General features: G+C 56.9%; 5 protein-coding genes across 6 annotated transcripts; 3 read left to right on the top strand and 2 right to left on the bottom strand.

Annotated features, from left to right (window-relative positions):
• Window positions 1-215: 215 nt before the first annotated feature.
• Window positions 216-1,838, bottom strand: IUM83_07057 (WW domain; the record flags this gene model as incomplete). Its single annotated transcript, XM_067931318.1, has 2 exons — window positions 216-1,478; window positions 1,548-1,838. 2 exons carry the CDS (start codon window positions 1,836-1,838, stop codon window positions 216-218), a joined length of 1,554 nt encoding a protein of 517 aa, XP_067780338.1.
• On the top strand, window positions 1,657-1,890 carry IUM83_07056 (uncharacterized protein; the record flags this gene model as incomplete). Its single annotated transcript, XM_067931317.1, has 1 exon — window positions 1,657-1,890. One exon carries the CDS (start codon window positions 1,657-1,659, stop codon window positions 1,888-1,890), a length of 234 nt encoding a protein of 77 aa, XP_067780337.1.
• Window positions 1,891-3,015: 1,125 nt separating this feature from the next.
• Window positions 3,016-4,029, top strand: IUM83_07055 (CCT domain; the record flags this gene model as incomplete). Its single annotated transcript, XM_067931316.1, has 1 exon — window positions 3,016-4,029. The coding sequence occupies one exon, from the start codon at window positions 3,016-3,018 to the stop codon at window positions 4,027-4,029; it is 1,014 nt and encodes a 337-aa protein (XP_067780433.1).
• Window positions 4,030-7,582: 3,553 nt separating this feature from the next.
• IUM83_07054 (GPI transamidase component) lies at window positions 7,583-9,172 on the top strand (the record flags this gene model as incomplete). Its single annotated transcript, XM_067931315.1, has 1 exon — window positions 7,583-9,172. The coding sequence occupies one exon, from the start codon at window positions 7,583-7,585 to the stop codon at window positions 9,170-9,172; it is 1,590 nt and encodes a 529-aa protein (XP_067780336.1).
• A 410-nt stretch (window positions 9,173-9,582) lies between these two features.
• IUM83_07053 (Major Facilitator Superfamily (MFS)) lies at window positions 9,583-11,100 on the bottom strand (the record flags this gene model as incomplete). Of its 2 annotated transcripts, XM_067931314.1 has the most annotated exons (2): window positions 9,583-10,113; window positions 10,225-11,100. In XM_067931314.1, the coding sequence occupies 2 exons, from the start codon at window positions 11,098-11,100 to the stop codon at window positions 9,583-9,585; spliced, it is 1,407 nt and encodes a 468-aa protein (XP_067780335.1). The 2 variants fall into 2 exon arrangements, with proteins under 2 accessions (XP_067780335.1, XP_067780334.1); XM_067931313.1 differs by having other exon boundaries at window positions 9,583-11,100.
• Window positions 11,101-20,908: the final 9,808 nt, after the last annotated feature.

The following is a 20,908-nucleotide window of genomic DNA, read 5'->3' as shown; positions in this document are numbered from 1 at the left end:
GCGCAGCGCCCAACTATCGTGCCGCTTGCATCGCCGCGAGCTTTCGGTTTTGACCAATGAGAGGCCGCAAAAGTAAGTTTCGACCAATGGTAGATAACTATGGTGTCATTTTCAGCAAATAGGATCGTGCCAAGCACTTGGTTTGATGGACAAAAACACGAAAAAAATAAATATCGCGGGCCGCGCGTGAGCAATCTTGCCCCAAGCAGAGCAGGTCAAGTGAGGTGCAGATCCTGCATGCGGCTCGATGACATCGATGGGGACGTCACCGGCCGCGGAATTGTCGCGGCTAGTGGGACCTCGGAGGAGCGCGCCGGGAGCTCCGACTCCGACCCCGAAGCCTCCTCGCTACAGTCGTTGACTTGCTGCCTCGCTAGCCGTAGGCGCTCGAGCCGCTGCTCCAGCACCCCGCTGCGGTCCCGCATACTGCGCAGCACCTCCTCGCCGCTGCGCATGGCGGATAGATCGTCGCCATCCTCTAGGGTATCGTCAAGCGTCGCAGACTCCAGCACTGAGCAGCCATTCTTCTCGTGGATGGCCTTGGCCGCCTGCTGGGCAATCCGCACGTTCAACGCGCGGTTCTTCCGGCGCAACTCCTGGTTGTCTTTCTTCACCTGCTGCAGATACTTGATCTTCTGCTGCGGATTGCTGCTACTGGCCAGCTTCACATTCTCGGCGTCGGCTCGCTCCGCGTCGGCGATGGCTTCGTCACGCTGAGCGCGCATCACGTTCCGCTCGATCTCGTACGTTTCCACAAAGGTCTTGAGCGTCCGTACGGTATCCCATAGCTCATGGAGCTTGTGCTGACACCGCTCGTGGTTCTTTAGGACCGCGAGGTCCTCCTCCATGACCATTTGAAACGCCGACGGATTACCAAATATCGCATTGGTCAAGCGGGAAAACTCTCCATCGTGGCTGTCGCCAGCTTCAGCGCCCTCAACGCATTTCGATTCCTGACCACGGGCTGACCCCGCCGGCCCACTACCGCTCATGGTCGGGGTGAATGCTGTCTGGGCTTGAAGTCGGGCATTCTCCTCCTCTAACCTGTCAACAGTGTGCTTAAGCTGCAGGTTTTCGTCCGTCGCCGTCTTCAGCTGCTCCTGAAGACTCTTCACCTGACTCAGCAGCGACTTGATTGCTGGGGGTCCTTCCTCATCGCTTGAACTGGCACTGCTGCCTTGCCGTTGGTCAGCGAGGGCATGCACTTCGTCATCTCCTGAACTGCGGCGTCTTCCATTGCGAAAGGGTGCCACCTCCACCAATCCGACAGGCGACAGCAAAACCAACTCCGAAGGCTCGTTATTAGTAGCTGTCCACGCCGCGTGTTTCTGAAGATCGGGCTCCGATTCGACTTCGCTCGTCTCCTCCACCGGAGATAAACACGAGCTGCTCGTTTCTGCCGACTGCGCACGTGCTCGTCGGTGCTGCTGCTGCTGTGGCTGTTGCTTTTCCTGCAGAGCCGCCTCCCGCATCAGCCTCTGCAGAACATCCACGCGTTGGTGCATGCCTCGCACGAGCGTCTGCATCCGCAGCGACACTGTCCTCACCTTGGCGCTGTTCTCCACCACGATCGAGCCCTCGGGCTCCTCTTGGTCGTCGTCGTCGTCCTCCTCCCACACCGGACCGCTTGTCTCCGAGCTGTCGACGGAGCTGGCCATGCTCGCAGTCCTTTCCCACGGCTTTGGCTGCTTCACGACGTCGCTGGCGCAGCTCTCGGCCGGGGACGTCGTGGCGCTGCTGCTCGGCGTGTCAACGAACTCCTCGGGCTGGATCTTCAGCGGCGAACGGGGCACGTGCGGCGGGGAAGCCAGCCGTGGCGTCTGGTGCTGCGCGTCCATCGTGGCGCTTGAAGCGTTCTCACTGCGCTCGATGCAGCGCTGGTCTCGGTAGTAATACCGGTATTTACTGGCTCGACATGACTCCATCTGTTTGTTGGACATCATTTGAGGGTCTAAAACTGAGACAAGATAACTTCAACTTGCCTTTTTTGGCCGACAAGATGGCATGGTCGAGGGCCGCGCTGCTTGGCGGGGCTAATTTGAGCCTCTGGTCGGTGGAGTGCTGGCGAGTGCTGACCGTGGACAAGTCCGTCGTGGCAGCGGGGCTGCAGCCTGCAGCTTCGCCCGACCGAATGGCAGCGAGGCGACGACTGGACGACCGCACAGTGGCCCTTGAAGCCCAGTTGAAGCGGAAGCGGAAGTGGATGGAGGGGGAGGTAGCTGCAATTCGCTGCAATCATCTCAAGCGATGCCAGCCGACTTGATTCGGTTCGAGTCACTCGAAATTCGAGTCGAATCGGTGGACCGGTCGCGGCCGCCCTCCACCAGTCCGTGGCAAGTTTTGAATCGTCCCACCCGTCTGCAGAGACCTTTAGGCGCATTGAGGATTTGTCAAGCCGCGACCTGCATACGCACATGTACATTGCTGTCCATCTCGAGGCTAGTCAATGTAAGGCAAAGGCGTCGCAAAGGCTTACACGAGTAAGCCAAGGCATGGAATCGCACACCTGGACGACGACAACGGTCGTCGTCCGCATTTCCCTGATGGCCACATGGGCCCTAACCGCAGGCCAGCGTGGCCATCCAATGGCGATCTACCGACATGCCCTCGCCCGGTGCCGGCGCGCGTCGTCGCGCTGCCGCCGGCGCCGCTTCCTGGGGCGCGGGCAGCACCGACGTACCACCACCACGACGGCCGCCGCCATCGCCGCCAAGAGCTAGCGCGGCGCCGCCGTGTTGAACTTGGCGCATGAGAGCGTGGATTCTGTTCGCCTCTTGAGCTTCTTGGCTTCCAGCGCCTGAAAAGCGCAGAAACTGGCCCTCCCAATACAAAAACCAAGTCACGGGTCCGAACCCTGAGGATCGGCGAGAAAACCACGCCAGCAGCGCGCAGAGACGGCCAGCCACACAGGCAGTCTCCAAAAAGCGCAATCGCAATCGAAACGACCGACGCGCAGCAGCTCAGCAGCAGCAGCCCCCAGCAGCCCCAGCAGCCACCACCCTCCGTTCCGGCGCCATGATCGAGTCCGAAGTGGCGCAGACGCTCATGAGCCTGTCGGCTCCCGACGAGCGCAAGTTCGCCGACAACCCGCTGTACGCGGCCGAGCCGCCCTCGGCCTGGCACGCCAGCAAGAAGCGCGCCTTCGCGGCGTTCGACGCGGGCGTGGCCAGCTCGCTGCCCTCGTCGAGCTTCCTGCAGCCGCGCGGCGACGGGTACAGCTCGTCCATGTCGCTCCTGCAGCACAAGATCCAGGGCCGCCCGCTTACGTCCATGATCCCCGGCCGCGAGGACGCCGACAGCAGCAGCAGCGACGTGGACATGGACTCCAGCGAAGCCAGCGACGAGGCCCCCGAGCGCCCCGCGTGGTCCGCCTACCGCTCGCCCTTCGACGGGCTCGTGGCCGCCGCGGCCTCCAACCAGGACGACAACGACAGCTACTCCTCGTCCAACAGCAGACCCATCTCGATCCCCATGCGCGGCGGCGTCAGCAGCAGCAGCTCGATGAGGTATCGCGAGCACTCGTCGTCGTTCGACCGCACCTACTCGTCGTCCTACGGCAAGAAGCACAAGCCAAGCAGCTTGTCGCGCGTGCAGGAGGACGAGTCGTTCCTGGGCCGCGACTGCAGCCCCACGGGTGTCGAGGAGGAGGACACGTGGTACGACAGCGACTACAAGCAGCGCATGCGCCTGGCGTCCGTGTGCTCGTCCGAAGGAAGCGAGTACGGCGGACTGGGCCGCCAGCACCTGGAGGAGTTCATCCGCATGGAGATCTCGGCGGCCAACGAGAGCGAGCAGCACAGGGAAGGCTCCTCGCCCTCGAGCGAGGGCAAGTACATCGGTAGCTACTCGCCCGAGGCCCGAAGAAAACGCATCGAGCGCTTCCTCGAGAAGCGCAAGCGGCGCGTGTGGGCCAAGAAGGTCGACTACGATGTGCGCAAGAACTTTGCCAACTCGCGCTTGCGCGTCAAGGGACGCTTCGTGAAGAAGGAGGACGAGGAGCTGCTGTGCCAGCTCCTGAGCTACACGTGAGGAAGGAGGCGCGCCTCCGTTCGCTGTTCTTCGTTGCTTTGCTTCCCGCCCGTTAAAGTGTAGTTGTATAGAGAAGGCATTGGGACCGACCCAACTGCATGTGTACGTAGCTCCGACGCGAGCCAGACGCTAACAGCCCTAGCATTATCAAAAAAGAATTCCGCATTATCCACGCCGCCATGCACTGCCGAAAGATCGATCACCTTCCCGGCGCCAGTTCCCCATCGACTTGGTGGCCTCCTAGCCAGCAATCGTGGATGATGTGCTGCGCTGCCCATCGGCACGTGGAGACCGCGGTACATTGCCCACCCAGGTCACGGCGGCCGCCATGGCCTGGAGGTCCGCCGCGGAGTTCGCGGGCTGCGGCCAACATCGCGCCCGTGTTTTGCGGCGCAGTTGGTGGTGTCCATGCACCCAGCAGGCTGGCCGTGCCCTAGTTGAAGCCCACGACCGTCTCAGGCAGCCTGTTATGCCTGCCTGCCGGCTGCCTCGACACCAAAACCTCATACTGAGCAAGCTTGCACTTGCGTCGCCGGCTGGAAGTAATCCTCTCGCCAGCACCAGCGGATCCATGCTGCCCAGCCGCGAGTTGAGACCAGGCTGGTCGATTGTCATGTGGAAAATGTACATTTGTGCTTTCCACGGTGGTGGAAGAGTAAGTTGATTGCCCCGTGAACAGGGCAGCTGATTATGGCATGGTCTTTTCAGTAATTTCGCATGTATTCATGGAATTATTTATGACCACGACTCCCTGTGCCGTATTGATAATGTATTAGCAATCGCAAACATTTGTCATAACTTATGACTGCACCCTCTTTATCATTATTTCCACCTCCAACCAAGCAATCGAACAAAACTCACTAGCGCTACGCTCCAACCATTCTCTCAGCCAGCTGCTACCCCTCAGGTGTTCACTGAGCCGTCCACAGACCGCTCGCGAGCTCACTCTCAGTTTTGAGCAATTCGCACCACCACCACATCCTCCTCCAGCCCAGCTGTCATGTCTGTCGCCTCTCACCCTCGTCACGCCTCGTTCTCCCCGCCCAAGTTACCGGGTTCTACTTCCGTCCGTGCCGGGATGACCGAGACGAGGTCATCCTCGAGTACTATCGATGTCGGTGCGGCACGGTACGGAAGCAGACGCGGCGCAACGGCTACAGCAACCTCATGCAGCATGTGCGCCGTGAGCATCCTGACCACCAGGAAGTGATGCTGTCGGCATCAACGGCTGAGACGGGTTCAATGCTGAACTACGTCCGCCGCTCAGCTCTCAACGTGTTTAGATGACTCGACTGGATTCTCAAGAACAATCTGCCCCTCACGTTTTGCGAGAACCGAGCAGCTAGACGGTAATGATGTTCGATGCATGTCATATTTGGATAAAGGCTAACTACAATTTGTGATGTCTATTCTGGACTAGTTACTCTAATCTTGACCCAATTTGTGTAGAAACACTAGTCCATGCCATGAACAGCCTCACTAGGGTTGTGGAACGCTCGATCGCGGCCGAGATCCCGGACCGCTTCGGCCTCATTTTCGACGGGTGGACCCACGCCTCCGAGCACTTCATCGCCGTCTTCGCCTGCTACGAAGTTAAAGGCGCCAGGAAGACGCCGCTGCTTTGCGTGGCCCCCGCTGCTGAACGCGCTCGAGGAAGACCTCTCGGCTCGCGGTCATATGGAGTTCCTAGCGAACATGCTGCCCCGCGATTTCGGTAAGCAGCTAACCCAGTGCCTTTTGTGGTGGCGGATAATTGCTCTGTGAATCGCTTGCTAGCTACGCTTATGGGCGTCCCCCTTGTGGGCTGCGCCAGTCACAGACTGAACCTAGCCGTTCAAGCCGATATGGAGCAGTTCAGCGCCGACTTGGACTTAGTGCAGTCTTTGATGCTCAAGGTGCGCACGCTCACTCAATCGGCTAAACTACGGTATGCAAATAGTGATGTTTACCTGCTTCTGGGAAAGAATTGCTAATATTGTGACGTTTCTATAAATTTGTTTTGGTTGTGATATATTTAAAAGGTTGAAAACAATTCTGAGGCCAGTGATTCGCCAAGACACAAGGTGGTCGTCGACGTTTGAAATGGTCGACAGGCACTTCGACCTTCTCGAGCACCTCGACGCGCGCGACGACGACCTTGTCGACTATCTGCCTCCTCCGGCAACAAACCGACGCCTGCGAGATCTTCTCAAGGACCTGAAGAAGGTCAAATCTGTTTCGAAGGCGCTGCAACGCTCTGATGTCACACTGCTTGGTGCGCGTGTCTGGTTTGACGGGCTTCTCACAATCAAGCCACACTACGAGAAGTTCATCGGTGCGTTTTTCTGGTTTTAAATTATCTTATTTGTGAAAGACTAATTGTTGTATGCATGGTGCAGGACCCCGGGCCAGAATCGTCCATAGCCCTGACTTTGAGGCTGGCACCGTGCGCGTTCTTGGTGGAAACGTTAACCGCCTCAAGCGCGGTGAGAAGGCTGCGCTGGAGCCTTTTCGCAGTCAAGACGAAGTGAGCCAAGGAACTGGTGATGGAAGCAGCGACAAAGACGCAAGCGAGGACGAAGGCTCATTTGTCGAGCAGCTGCAGGAAGCGTCGCCGCCTTGCCACCAAGGAAGCGACGTATGAGCTTTGAGTTGCATCGAGCCCACTTCTAACGTTGCGGAGAGGTACTTTAGCATGGCACGCACTACGTTCGGCCAAGAAAGGTACAGCCTTCAGCCCATTACGCTAGAAATGATCCTGTTCCTACGTCAAAATAGCGGCTACTGGGACGCGCGCACGGTGGACGACGCAACTCGCTAAGACGAAGAGAATACACGCGGTGAAAGATGCACTGGGCCTCGTTATTGTTTTCATTATCGCATAATTTTCTCGCTCATGTGTAGTTGTCTCATTATTTATGCGATGTCTTCCTACGTTTCCTCTCATCATTTAGTGAAGGACACGACGACAGATAAATAAAAATTCCATAATCGGCAGCCCTGCCCGTGAAGGACCCCATAGTAAAAGTTGAACGTTAACTTCGACACAGTGAGGTAGAAAGTAGTCGTAGCATTTGTGACCGCGTCAAACAGAAAGTTGCTTACGAAACTCGTGAAAATGCATCTTATTGACCTTTCGCAAGTACTACTGTAGTAGTACGAATCGCGATTTAACCGCATGAATGTGTCTTGTGCTTCTTTTAAGCTATTGATCGTCAGAAAAAGTTAAGAACTCGTGGAGTTCCATCAGTCGAAATGGATTTTACTTGGGCGTGTGATCTCACTGTTTTTTTATATGAACATAATGTATATTATCCGAACGTTCGTGTAAAATATAAGCGCTTTAGAGTTGGTTTTGCTTTCTACGAGTGTTTTTAGCTTATAGATGTTTTGATGCCTGGTTATACAAGAATTTTGATTGGTCAACTTTAACGTGACTATCTCGAAAACTCCGAATGGTGACTTTTTGTTTGACGCAGTCTCATTTTTCATTAGAAACACGGTGTACCAATCAATCGGTACATCGTACCAATGTGTTGGCACCAGACTATAACCAGCACAACGCAAAAGCGCCATGACGCCGCCGCTCGTCGCGCTGCTGCTGCTCTCGCTGCTCCATGGAGCCCTCGGCGCGTTCACGGAGCGGTTGACGCTGCGCCCCCTCCCTGCCATCAACCAGGTGCTCGGCCGCTTCGATTTCTCCGTGGACGAGCGCTCCAGCCCCACCGCCGCGTCGCTCTTCCCCAACGTGCTGCGCCAGATCCTCGAGAAACACGACGCCGAGTCGCTGCACCTCACCTTCTCCGTCGGCAGATACGCGGACTGGCGCTACGGACCAGCGCAGAGCTTCAACGGGTCCGGGTTCGCCCATGCGCCCTTCGGCACGCGGCTGCAAGTGGCGCTTCGAGGCGACGCAGACGTCCAGCAGCGCTGGCGAGGCATCACGTCGGAGCTGGGCGGTATCTTCTCGGCCTCCCTGAACCAGATGGACGAGACGGTTGTCACGGGGCTGCTGCCAGGCTCGACTCCGGAGGAGTTAGGCGCCTTCCCGTCGACGAGCACTGACCCCGCGCTCGTGTTCCTGCACGGTTCGCTCGCTCGCGAGGAGCTCTGCACGGAGAACTTGACACCCTGGCTCAAAATGCTGCCATGCCGAGCGGTTTCTGGTCTTGGGGCGCTTATTGATCCCATTAATGCACTGTCCGGGGAGTACTTGTCGCTGTCGCTGTTTGCTGCGAGGACTGCGGACGACACGTGGGTGCTTCGGCAACACTTGACGACGGTTCTGAGCCCCAGCAAGTACAACAAGGCGCGCTGGAGTCTGGGCTCCTTATTCTTTGCGAACGAGCAACCCGCGGACGTTAGTGCATGCCCGCTCGCTGAAGAAAGTGTCATTCATACGGAAGATACGAAGTCGTCGGATATGGCGACCAGTGACCTCCGCGACCATCCCGTGTCACTATCTACTCCATGGTTCGAAGACTGGAAAGCTGCAGCCGACAAAGCCTCCTCCAAAAGCAGCTACACGGCCCAAGAAGATGTGGTGTCGGCACATCGTTTCGTCACTGGCTACGGCCAGGTTAGTGGCGGATTCGCGGTGCAGCTCAAGAATAACCATCCATCCTGTGGCATGCACGTAACCTACCATGATGTCATTCCGTGGTTTCTTCGCGTGTACTTTCACACGTTTCGCGCGACTGCCAGCGGTAGTGAACAAAAGGCGCAGGACATGATCCAAACGTTTAACTTTGTGCCCGCCGAGTTGCGCGGTCGTCCCAACCAGTTGCGCCTTGAGGCTTTCCTGCCAGCGAACACAACGCTGGTTTTCTCGCTCCAGATGGAAAAAGCATTCCTGCGTTTGTCGGAGCACCCGCCTGACGCCAATCGTGGCTTTGATATTGCCTCGGGCGTAGCTACTTTCAACGTGCAAGTTGGTGCTCAGGAAGCTTTGATCTGTGGTAAGCCTCCTACTTTCACTACCACGTTGTTCACAGAGCCGCTACTTGTGCCGCTGCCAACGCCCGATTTCAGTATGCCGTACAATGTCATCACGATGACCTCGACGGTGGTGGCCTTCTTTGTGGGAACAATGCTCAACGCACTCCTGCGTAAGGCGCCACGTTTAAAGCAAATGATGACAAGTAGCTCAAACACGGCCAAGTAAAATCAAACACGCGTGTTTACGATCATAAATATACGCGATGTCGCTCGCGTACGTTATCTATCTTCTCTCGGGACCCGCATTTGATCTGGCTCACGGGGCACTGGGTACTTTAGTTGTCATTGTTTACACGACGCTCTTGAACACTGGCTGATGTGAGGACGTCGTTGCCATCGTTTGTTGTTTTCCGTTGCTTCTACTGTGCCCATTGAAGTGAGCAGTGATAGTCGCCGAGTAATTTCGACCAGATTCGATAGCGCCACAGGTGAGGCAAAAGAAAGCCCAAACACTCCAAAGCAGAACGATACGGAACCCGATACGATAGGTGCAGGCAGCGTTGCATGATCCAACACTTCCGAGACCACTAGCACCAGCATCCGCGTCCGCACTCGGGTCGATGATGAAATTCATGATCAGACCAGGAACGTAGTTAGATGCTGCATACCCGAACAGATTGTAGCTCGCATACGCCACCGACGAGGCCAGGGGCGCAACCGTGGTGGTGCTGCTGAGATGACGATTCCAGAGCAGGCTGGCAGGATGCTACCTCCGCAGAACAGCATGAGCCAGAGGAATATCGCGATGTAGAATGTGTTGTGAACGTACGACACAGGCAAAGCCGCCAGGCATCCAGCACCGCCCAGAACCATACACACACGCAGAGCTTGCATTTGATGATACGGGCCTGAGTATCCGCCGAACTGATCGATGAGCCAGCCTCCAAAGAACACGCCCATGATCGGCCCTGTACCACTCACCAGCAGATACGAGAGGTGAATCTCGTACATCGAGTCGTCCGTGTTGGTCTCCAAGTACAGCGTCGTCCAGAACTGAACACCCGCAACCACGAAGAACAGCCCCGACAACCCCATGACAATGAACACGTACACCTTGTGCTGCAACAGTAGCCAGAGATTGCTCCATCTGGATGTGCTCTCCTCCAGCTCGTGCGATGCCAATGATCGGAAGCTGTAGCCGTCCGAAACACTGCTGTCCCCTGGGTGGCTCATTAGAACGTGTTCATCATCATTCGTAGTTGGCAAGCTCTGCTCAACACTGGTGTCCTCATCTTCGTCCGCGTCCACGATAACGATGGAGCGGCGGCGAGTCGCGCGCAGTCGAATGTGTTCCCGCGGGACGAAAAAAATCAAGATAGACAGCGGGAGGATCAGAGCAAACTGAGTCAGGAACGGCCAGCGCCAGCAATAGATTCCATGACATAGCCTCATCGAGGCTTCGTTGACGCCGTCAACCAGGTCAGTGTTTGCGTTGATCCCCAATGCTGCCTTGGACAAAGCGGTCACTACACCTTGCAATGAGGTAGCGGCTGCCTCTGGTCCTTCTGATGCCAGCCAAATCGTAACCGAGCCCGCAAAGTAGCCTAGCGTAATTCCGACGGGCACAGCGCCTTGCAGGTAACTCATCCAGGTGCCGCGCTTCGCCTTTGGCGCGTAGTCGTGCACCCACAACGGCGAGTACACACAGCTGAAGGCCTGCGTCAGCCCGACGAAGCCGCGCAGCGAAATCAGCAGCGACTTGGAGTACCAGGCCGTGGTGGGCGCGCAGGCGAGACCCAGCACCGCCAGGTTGTTCACCACGAGCGAAACGCCGAGTAGCTGGCGCGGATCGATGCGGCGGAAGAGCGTGCTGCACCAGGGCGACGCCAGCGAGATGGAGATGTACACGATGGCTCCCAGCAGCCCCTGCTCTTGCGGACTCAGTCGGAAGGTGAGCGTGAACTGCTGCAGCAGCGACGGCACGGCGCCGGCCTCCAGGTACATGAACACCTGCGTCAGCACCAGGAACTTGAACAAGTACTCGGACGAGTGCCGGCGCGGCCTGGACGGCAGCAGCGGCGACGACGGCGGCGAGTCCACGGCCCCGTAGCCGGTGGAGCTCGAGTGGACGCGCGACAAGGCGGTAGCGGCCATGGCGAAGCGGGCGGGCGGGGAGCGAGAACAGTGGCGAGGGCGCGAGTCGAGCGGGCTCGTGCGTGTCTGAATCAGACTCTGATTCAATGGGATTGCGTCGGAGCCAATCACAGTCTGCTTCAGAATCAGGCGAAACGGCCGCGAGTAATGTAGCCATCTGGTCCGCCCCCTCAGGTTCAGCCCCTACATCGTGCAGTGCATGCAGTTCGTCGACATCGACGTGCCAGCGGTTGGCGTCTCGAGCACCGGGCAGCTCGAGCACCGGATCCTTACGAAACGTCTCATTCCGCTGTCAGGGCTGTTCCTGACTGGGGACGGCATCGATGCAGCCTTGACGCCATGTGAAAAGCTTGTGAGATATCTGCCAGGCGCCTCCACGAGCCGCTCGCATGCGCGTTCGCGTCACGTTCGCCGCGACGGCCTCCATGGAGGCGACGCTGGGACTCGCTCTGAGACAGCATTCTCTTCGCTTCGCTGAAAAATTCTTCGGGGCCGTACGCTTTGCTGCACGCTCGCGTGGTTGTTGTCACCCCGGTGCATCCAGCGAAACGATGCGCGTCGGAAGCTGAACTTCCGGGATAGGTCAGCGAAGCAGCTTGCTGCCTGAGTTCGCTGTCAATTTGACGCCTCCACGGATTCCGAGGAAGACCTCGCAGTTGGTGCCCGCTCACATGTTGTGTCAACCCTATCATGGTTGAACATCTACTACAACTAACAGAGTATCCTGTATGTTTGTCTGTAAGTCCGTCCGTTCTCTATCTTGGGGGCTTAGCCTGCCGTAGAGCATCGTCGGGGGAGCGCCCTTCCCGCCTGGCGACAGTGTATTAGTAGCCTACCCTATGGCATCCCACCATCCTTTTGACTGGCTAATCTATGCCCGATATTACAAAAATAGCCTTGCGTTATATTTATTCGTGCTGTGATAGGCTGAAATTGCCACCCCGCTAAAATTTCCGTTTTTGAATTCGAATTCGGGCGCGGCGGAGCGACGCAGGGCGCGGACGGCGGAGCGCCGCTGCGAGCCCCACAGGACGCGAGCGCCGCACAGCGACGACGGTGCGCTGCGTGCGCGATATAGCAACCCGTATATGCGCCCTAAAGTCGATAAAGTTAATAGACGACGACCTTCTGGGCGTGAGCTAAATACATAATATATTATTACTGCTCTGTGATTGGCCGAAATCCTCTCTGTTAGAATATATTGCTATTCGGGGTGCCACACACATTTCGCGATACAGCGCGCGAAATACAAGACGTGCGCTGGACAGGGGTGATCCCGGACCTTCAAGCACCTTCCACAGGACCTTCAAGCACGCAGGATCTTCAAGCATGTTGGACATTCGTGCACCGAACGCGATCGCGTAGTAGTAGAGCGAGCTGGAACAGCGAGCGTAACGGGCTGTGACAAACGGTATATCCAGTAGTGAAGCGAGCTGGCACAGCGAGCGTAACGGGTTACGATGAATGGTCCTTCAAGCGCGACCTGCGGGACCTTCAAGCACCGACCTGGCACAGCGAGCGTAACGGGTTGGGACGAACAGTATGGTAAGTAGTGGAGCGAGCTGGGACAGCGAGCGCAACGGGTTGCAATGAACGGTATGGTAAGTAGTGGCCTAGCGAACTGGCACAGCGAGTGTAACGGGTTGCGATAAATTGTCGATGAAGTACGCCGGACCTTCAAGCACTTCGGACCTGCAAGGCCGCAGGACCTACAAGTACCGAGCGCTATCCGTTGTAGTGGCGCGAGCTGGCACAGCGAGCGTAACGGGTTGTGACGAACGGTATATTCAGTAGTGGAGCGGGTTGGGACGAACGGTATATTCAGTAGTGGAGCAAGCTGGCACAGCGAGCGGAACGGGTTGCGAGCAACGGTATGTTCAGTAGTGGAGCGAGCTGGCACAGCGAGCGTAACGGGTTGAGACGAAAGGATTGCCAAGTAGCGTAACGGGTTGCGCCGAACTGTAAACCCACCGGAGCGATGCGGAGGGGGCTATGACAAATAGTGGAGCGAGCTGGAACCGCGAGCGTAACCGCCTATGACTAACCACACACACCGCCGCGAAGCGGCGGCGATCGGCTAGTCTACTACAACTAACAGAGTATCCTGTATGTTTGTCTGTAAGTCCGTCCGTTCTCTATCTTGGGGGCTTAGCCTGCCGTAGAGCATCGTCGGGGGAGCGCCCTTCCCGCCTGGCGACAGTGTATTAGTAGCCTACCCTATGGCATCCCACCATCCTTTTGACTGGCTAATCTATGCCCGATATTACAAAAATAGCCTTGCGTTATATTTATTCGTGCTGTGATAGGCTGAAATTGCCACCCCGCTAAAATTTCCGTTTTTGAATTCGAATTCGGGCGCGGCGGAGCGACGCAGGGCGCGGACGGCGGAGCGCCGCTGCGAGCCCCACAGGACGCGAGCGCCGCACAGCGACGACGGTGCGCTGCGTGCGCGATATAGCAACCCGTATATGCGCCCTAAAGTCGATAAAGTTAATAGACGACGACCTTCTGGGCGTGAGCTAAATACATAATATATTATTACTGCTCTGTGATTGGCCGAAATCCTCTCTGTTAGAATATATTGCTATTCGGGGTGCCACACACATTTCGCGATACAGCGCGCGAAATACAAGACGTGCGCTGGACAGGGGTGATCCCGGACCTTCAAGCACCTTCCACAGGACCTTCAAGCACGCAGGATCTTCAAGCATGTTGGACATTCGTGCACCGAACGCGATCGCGTAGTAGTAGAGCGAGCTGGAACAGCGAGCGTAACGGGTTGGGACAAACGGTATATCCAGTAGTGAAGCGAGCTGGCACAGCGAGCGTAACGGGTTACGATGAATGGTCCTTCAAGCGCGACCTGCGGGACCTTCAAGCACCGACCTGGCACAGCGAGCGTAACGGGTTGGGACGAACAGTATGGTAAGTAGTGGAGCGAGCTGGGACAGCGAGCGCAACGGGCTGCAATGAACGGTATGGTAAGTAGTGGCCTAGCGAACTGGCACAGCGAGTGTAACGGGTTGCGATAAATTGTCGATGAAGTACGCCGGACCTTCAAGCACTTCGGACCTGCAAGGCCGCAGGACCTACAAGTACCGAGCGCTATCCGTTGTAGTGGCGCGAGCTGGCACAGCGAGCGTAACGGGTTGTGACGAACGGTATATTCAGTAGTGGAGCGGGTTGGGACGAACGGTATATTCAGTAGTGGAGCAAGCTGGCACAGCGAGCGGAACGGGTTGCGAGCAACGGTATGTTCAGTAGTGGAGCGAGCTGGCACAGCGAGCGTAACGGGTTGAGACGAAAGGATTGCCAAGTAGCGTAACGGGTTGCGCCGAACTGTAAACCCACCGGAGCGATGCGGAGGGGGCTATGACAAATAGTGGAGCGAGCTGGAACCGCGAGCGTAACCGCCTATGACTAACCACACACACACCGCCGCGAAGCGGCGGCGATCAACTAGTCTACTACAACTAACAGAGTATCCTGTATGTTTGTCTGTAAGTCCGTCCGTTCTCTATCTTGGGGGCTTAGCCTGCCGTAGAGCATCGTCGGGGGAGCGCCCTTCCCGCCTGGCGACAGTGTATTAGTAGCCTACCCTATGGCATCCCACCATCCTTTTGACTGGCTAATCTATGCCCGATATTACAAAAATAGCCTTGCGTTATATTTATTCGTGCTGTGATAGGCTGAAATTGCCACCCCGCTAAAATTTCCGTTTTTGAATTCGAATTCGGGCGCGGCGGAGCGACGCAGGGCGCGGACGGCGGGCGCCGCTGCGAGCCCCACAGGACGCGAGCGCCGCACAGCGACGACGGTGCGCTGCGTGCGCGATATAGCAACCCGTATATGCGCCCTAAAGTCGATAAAGTTAATAGACGACGACCTTCTGGGCGTGAGCTAAATACATAATATATTATTACTGCTCTGTGATTGGCCGAAATCCTCTCTGTTAGAATATATTGCTATTCGGGGTGCCACACACATTTCGCGATACAGCGCGCGAAATACAAGACGTGCGCTGGACAGGGGTGATCCCGGACCTTCAAGCACCTTCCACAGGACCTTCAAGCACGCAGGATCTTCAAGCATGTTGGACATTCGTGCACCGAACGCGATCGCGTAGTAGTAGAGCGAGCTGGAACAGCGAGCGTAACGGGTTGGGACAAACGGTATATCCAGTAGTGAAGCGAGCTGGCACAGCGAGCGTAACGGGTTACGATGAATGGTCCTTCAAGCGCGACCTGCGGGACCTTCAAGCACCGACCTGGCACAGCGAGCGTAACGGGTTGGGACGAACAGTATGGTAAGTAGTGGAGCGAGCTGGGACAGCGAGCGCAACGGGTTGCAATGAACGGTATGGTAAGTAGTGGCCTAGCGAACTGGCACAGCGAGTGTAACGGGTTGCGATAAATTGTCGATGAAGTACGCCGGACCTTCAAGCACTTCGGACCTGCAAGGCCGCAGGACCTACAAGTACCGAGCGCTATCCGTTGTAGTGGCGCGAGCTGGCACAGCGAGCGTAACGGGTTGTGACGAACGGTATATTCAGTAGTGGAGCGGGTTGGGACGAACGGTATATTCAGTAGTGGAGCAAGCTGGCACAGCGAGCGGAACGGGTTGCGAGCAACGGTATGTTCAGTAGTGGAGCGAGCTGGCACAGCGAGCGTAACGGGTTGAGACGAAAGGATTGCCAAGTAGCGTAACGGGTTGCGCCGAACTGTAAACCCACCGGAGCGATGCGGAGGGGGCTATGACAAATAGTGGAGCGAGCTGGAACCGCGAGCGTAACCGCCTATGACTAACCACACACACCGCCGCGAAGCGGCGGCGATCAACTAGTCTACTACAACTAACAGAGTATCCTGTATGTTTGTCTGTAAGTCCGTCCGTTCTCTATCTTGGGGGCTTAGCCTGCCGTAGAGCATCGTCGGGGGAGCGCCCTTCCCGCCTGGCGACAGTGTATTAGTAGCCTACCCTATGGCATCCCACCATCCTTTTGACTGGCTAATCTATGCCCGATATTACAAAAATAGCCTTGCGTTATATTTATTCGTGCTGTGATAGGCTGAAATTGCCACCCCGCTAAAATTTCCGTTTTTGAATTCGAATTCGGGCGCGGCGGAGCGACGCAGGGCGCGGACGGCGGGCGCCGCTGCGAGCCCCACAGGACGCGAGCGCCGCACAGCGACGACGGTGCGCTGCGTGCGCGATATAGCAACCCGTATATGCGCCCTAAAGTCGATAAAGTTAATAGACGACGACCTTCTGGGCGTGAGCTAAATACATAATATATTATTACTGCTCTGTGATTGGCCGAAATCCTCTCTGTTAGAATATATTGCTATTCGGGGTGCCACACACATTTCGCGATACAGCGCGCGAAATACAAGACGTGCGCTGGACAGGGGTGATCCCGGACCTTCAAGCACCTTCCACAGGACCTTCAAGCACGCAGGATCTTCAAGCATGTTGGACATTCGTGCACCGAACGCGATCGCGTAGTAGTAGAGCGAGCTGGAACAGCGAGCGTAACGGGTTGGGACAAACGGTATATCCAGTAGTGAAGCGAGCTGGCACAGCGAGCGTAACGGGTTACGATGAATGGTCCTTCAAGCGCGACCTGCGGGACCTTCAAGCACCGACCTGGCACAGCGAGCGTAACGGGTTGGGACGAACAGTATGGTAAGTAGTGGAGCGAGCTGGGACAGCGAGCGCAACGGGTTGCAATGAACGGTATGGTAAGTAGTGGCCTAGCGAACTGGCACAGCGAGTGTAACGGGTTGCGATAAATTGTCGATGAAGTACGCCGGACCTTCAAGCACTTCGGACCTGCAAGGCCGCAGGACCTACAAGTACCGAGCGCTATCCGTTGTAGTGGCGCGAGCTGGCACAGCGAGCGTAACGGGTTGTGACGAACGGTATATTCAGTAGTGGAGCGGGTTGGGACGAACGGTATATTCAGTAGTGGAGCAAGCTGGCACAGCGAGCGGAACGGGTTGCGAGCAACGGTATGTTCAGTAGTGGAGCGAGCTGGCACAGCGAGCGTAACGGGTTGAGACGAAAGGATTGCCAAGTAGCGTAACGGGTTGCGCCGAACTGTAAACCCACCGGAGCGATGCGGAGGGGGCTATGACAAATAGTGGAGCGAGCTGGAACCGCGAGCGTAACCGCCTATGACTAACCACACACACACCGCCGCGAAGCGGCGGCGATCGGCTAGTCTACCACAACTAACCGAGTATCCTGTAAGTTTGTCTGTAAGTTCGTCGTGTTCCGCCCTTGGGGCATCAGCCTGCCGTAGCGCATTGTCCTACCGCCCTGCATTAGCGCATTAGTAACCTGCCCTATGGCATCTCACCATCTTCCGGACTGGCTTATGTTTGCCCGATATTACAACATAGCCATGCGTGATAATTATAACGCGCTGTGATTGGCCGATTTTGCCTCAGCGCTCACATTTCCTTTTTGAATTCCGCGCGCGGCGGAGCGAGGAAGCGCTCGGACGTCGGGCGCTGCAGCGAGCCCCACAGGACGCGAGCGCCGCACAGGGACTAAGGTACGCTTAGCTACATAGTTTCCTAACTGTAATAGAAGTGTCGGTTTCGGGAGTTCCGCCTGTTGGGATAACTGGTACCTTCAGGGCAGTCGAGGTATTATAGTGTGGGATTAAGGGCGGCCTGGTGCCTACTCCGGTGGGGCCACGGGGAGTTGCAGTGGGTTCCACGACACGGCCATGTAGTCGAGACTCCCCGTTGGCGCACAGATGCCAGGCAGGCCGTCCCGAATCTGCAACATTGCTCTCTTGCTTGCATCCCGGGTTTAATTACCTTGGAGAATGGCATTTGGGTACTGCAGCTCTCCACTATACTGACCGTTACTTTCTCTAAAGTGGGTAGCAATACCCATTTTAAGATGATAAGAAAGACTGCAGCTGGCACCCGCCGCCGACGTAGGATTGCGCGTGCCCTTGCCGCAGCGACCGCTCTTGGGAGCCGCGACCCTGAGGTGCCCACGTCCGCCCGCCAGCGGCGTGGGAAATCTCATACCAATCCGGGGTAAATGGGGCAGATCTCGGCGAAGCCGGGTGACCTGCCTCATCTCCGGGCCAGTGGTCGTGTATGGGACCGGCGCTTTAGGTGGACGCACCTATTTGCGCTTCTGTGTCCGCGGCGGGGCGCGTGTATAGGACCCTGGAAATGGCGACGGTGTTCTTAGACTTTATGTCTAACGCGTCATGTGACTCTGTTGCGTGTACGCAGCCCAGAATGGCTCGAACGAAAAGGAAATGGACGCGCGAGGAGATCGAGCAGGCCTTGCGGGACAACGAGCGTATCAACGCAACCCCGGCTGCTCCAGAGGAGCCTGCCGCTAAAAGGCGCCGCCAAGCGCGTCGGAGGGCTAAACGATACAACTTAAACAAGGAATTTCAATCGCTTATCGTGACAGACACGGCCGCTACTGTCACGGCTGTCGAGAGTCATGTTGCGGCCGGAAACACGTCTGTTGGGCCTCCACCAATCCGCAGAGAAGAACCTCCGGTCCAGGCAGCGGCGCCTGTTGATTCTACAGTTGTAGCAACTGATGTCAGCACAACGGAGCAAGTTCCTGGCTCGACCCCGGCGGAGGCAGCGCGTAGGAGGCGCGCTGCAATGACGGCGTCTCAAACAGAACGACGCCGCGCGCGAGACAGAGAGAGAGCCCGAATTAGAAGGGCGAACATGACGGGATCCCAACGCGAGCGTCAAAGACGTAGAGATGCAGAACGCCAAAGGACACGTAGGGCTCTATTAACAGAGGCCGAACGAAGCACAGCGCGCGAGCAAAGCCGTTTACTACAGGCCGCTAGAAGAGCTAACCAAACCGAGCAACAACGGGAGATCATGCAGGAGACCGATCGTCTACAACACGCCCAACAACGCCAGCAAGAAACGCCAGATGAACGTGAAGAACGCCAGGAACGCGAACGCGTTCGCCAGGAAGAACGTCGGGCTAATCTGACGCAAGAAGAAGCGGAAGCAGAGCGAGTGGCTCTTCGGGAGTATCAAGCCACGGTTCGAGACGCTCAAGAGGAGGAGGTGAGAGAGGAACGACGACAACAGGAGCGTATACGGCGCAGCACTCTTCGCAGAGGTCATGCACTCGCAAACCAGGAGGATTTCAGAGTCTCCATGCTCAGCGGCGACAACATCGTTAATGGGCGCCACAGACTGCCTCCAACTACGATCTGCCCTCATTGCAACGCGTGGAAATGGCCTGCAGAGTCCAAAAAAGGCTGTTGTTTGGAGGGAGCGGTGCAGCTACCTTCACTACGAGCTGCGCCTCCGCGACTGCACCAGTTGTACACGGATGCCGAGTTTCGGCGCCGCATTCGTGCCTACAACCAAGTTTTTGCCTTCACGTCGATTGGGGCTTCCTGTAGCAACCGGTCCAACTTCAGGGACGTGAACCAAGACGAGAGCGTTGCTGGACAACGTGGTGTATACACGTATCGTATTCAAGGAGCCATGGGGCACTACTTGGGCTCTCTACTTCCGCGTATCGATACGTTCACAAACGAGCCCATGCCCCCAAGTTTGCCCAGATCTACATCGTCGATCCAGACATGCAACAGCGAGCGGAGCGTCGCCGAGGTATTTTCGCTGACCTCCACGCCGGGACGCTGCTGGAGATGGAGCAGATGATGGAGGAGTGCAATCCGTTCGCGCAACAATATCTCAACTTCGCGGAGAAGCTGCGCGCCGACCAGGCGGCGGGAAAGGAGGTGGTTGATATGGTGTTCCGGCTGCACGAGAAGAGGTCAAACCCACGAACCCACAACCTACCAACGGTCTCGGAAGTTGGGGCGACTCTTATCGAGGATGGCAACTTGGACAGCCCGCGCGACATCCTTCTGCGTACTAAAGATCACTCGCTGCTTCGGCTCTTCGAGACGCACTCTGTGTATGACCCGTTGCAGTACCCACTACTTCTTCCGCATGGAGAACTGGGTTGGACCTACACAGACGTGTATGCGAACAACGTGGTGCGCAGAAAGAAGCGTGAAATGTCCCTCCGAGAGCATGTAGCCTACCGGTTATTCCAGAAAGTCGGTGACGAGTCGGTACTGCACCAAGGTGGGCGATTATTCCAGCAGTACTGCGTAGATCAACGAGCCAAGTGCGAGCAAGAGCAACTGCGTTGGGTGGCATCCCATCAAGCTGAACTTCGCGCCGATCAGTACAGCGGGGTTCGAGACGCGCTTCTAAGTGAAAACACGGCGGTTCTGCGCGAGGGCGAAGCCCTATTGACGGAGTACAACCGCGAAACTGGGGCGCTCCAGCACCCCGATGAACCGCAGCGTCGCTCGGGACACTTCCTGGACCAAATCGGCAAGCGCATCGTTCTACCAGCTACGCATTCGGGGAGTCCGCGGGCCATGTACAAGTCTTACCAAGATTCCATGGCTATCGTGCGGGAGTACGGGAAACCGGACGTCTTCGTTACTATGACGTGCAACCCTACGTGGGACGAGATCCAGGAAAGATACCGGAGCCAAACCAAAGCGCACAAGACCGCCCGGACATTGTAGCCCGCGTTTGGCAGCAGAAATTGGCGGCGATGCTGAAAGACTTGGATGAAGGCGTACTGGGACGTGTTCTGGCGAGGATCTACGTGGTGGAGTTCCAGAAGAGGGCCTCCCACACGCACACATTCTGATTATTCTCGCAGACGAAGACAAGCCGCGTACAAGACAAATCATCGACAAGTTGTGCTCTTCGGAGCTCCCGGACGCCGAGATCAACCCCCAGCTGTACGAGACCATCCT

Source organism: Phytophthora cinnamomi, assembly GCF_018691715.1.
Source record: "Phytophthora cinnamomi strain GKB4 chromosome Unknown Contig127, whole genome shotgun sequence".
In the NCBI taxonomy this organism is placed as follows: domain Eukaryota; phylum Oomycota; class Peronosporomycetes; order Peronosporales; family Peronosporaceae; genus Phytophthora; species Phytophthora cinnamomi.
The sequence above is the reverse complement of the archived record's forward strand: the minus strand, read 5'-3'. Positions and strand labels throughout refer to the sequence as shown.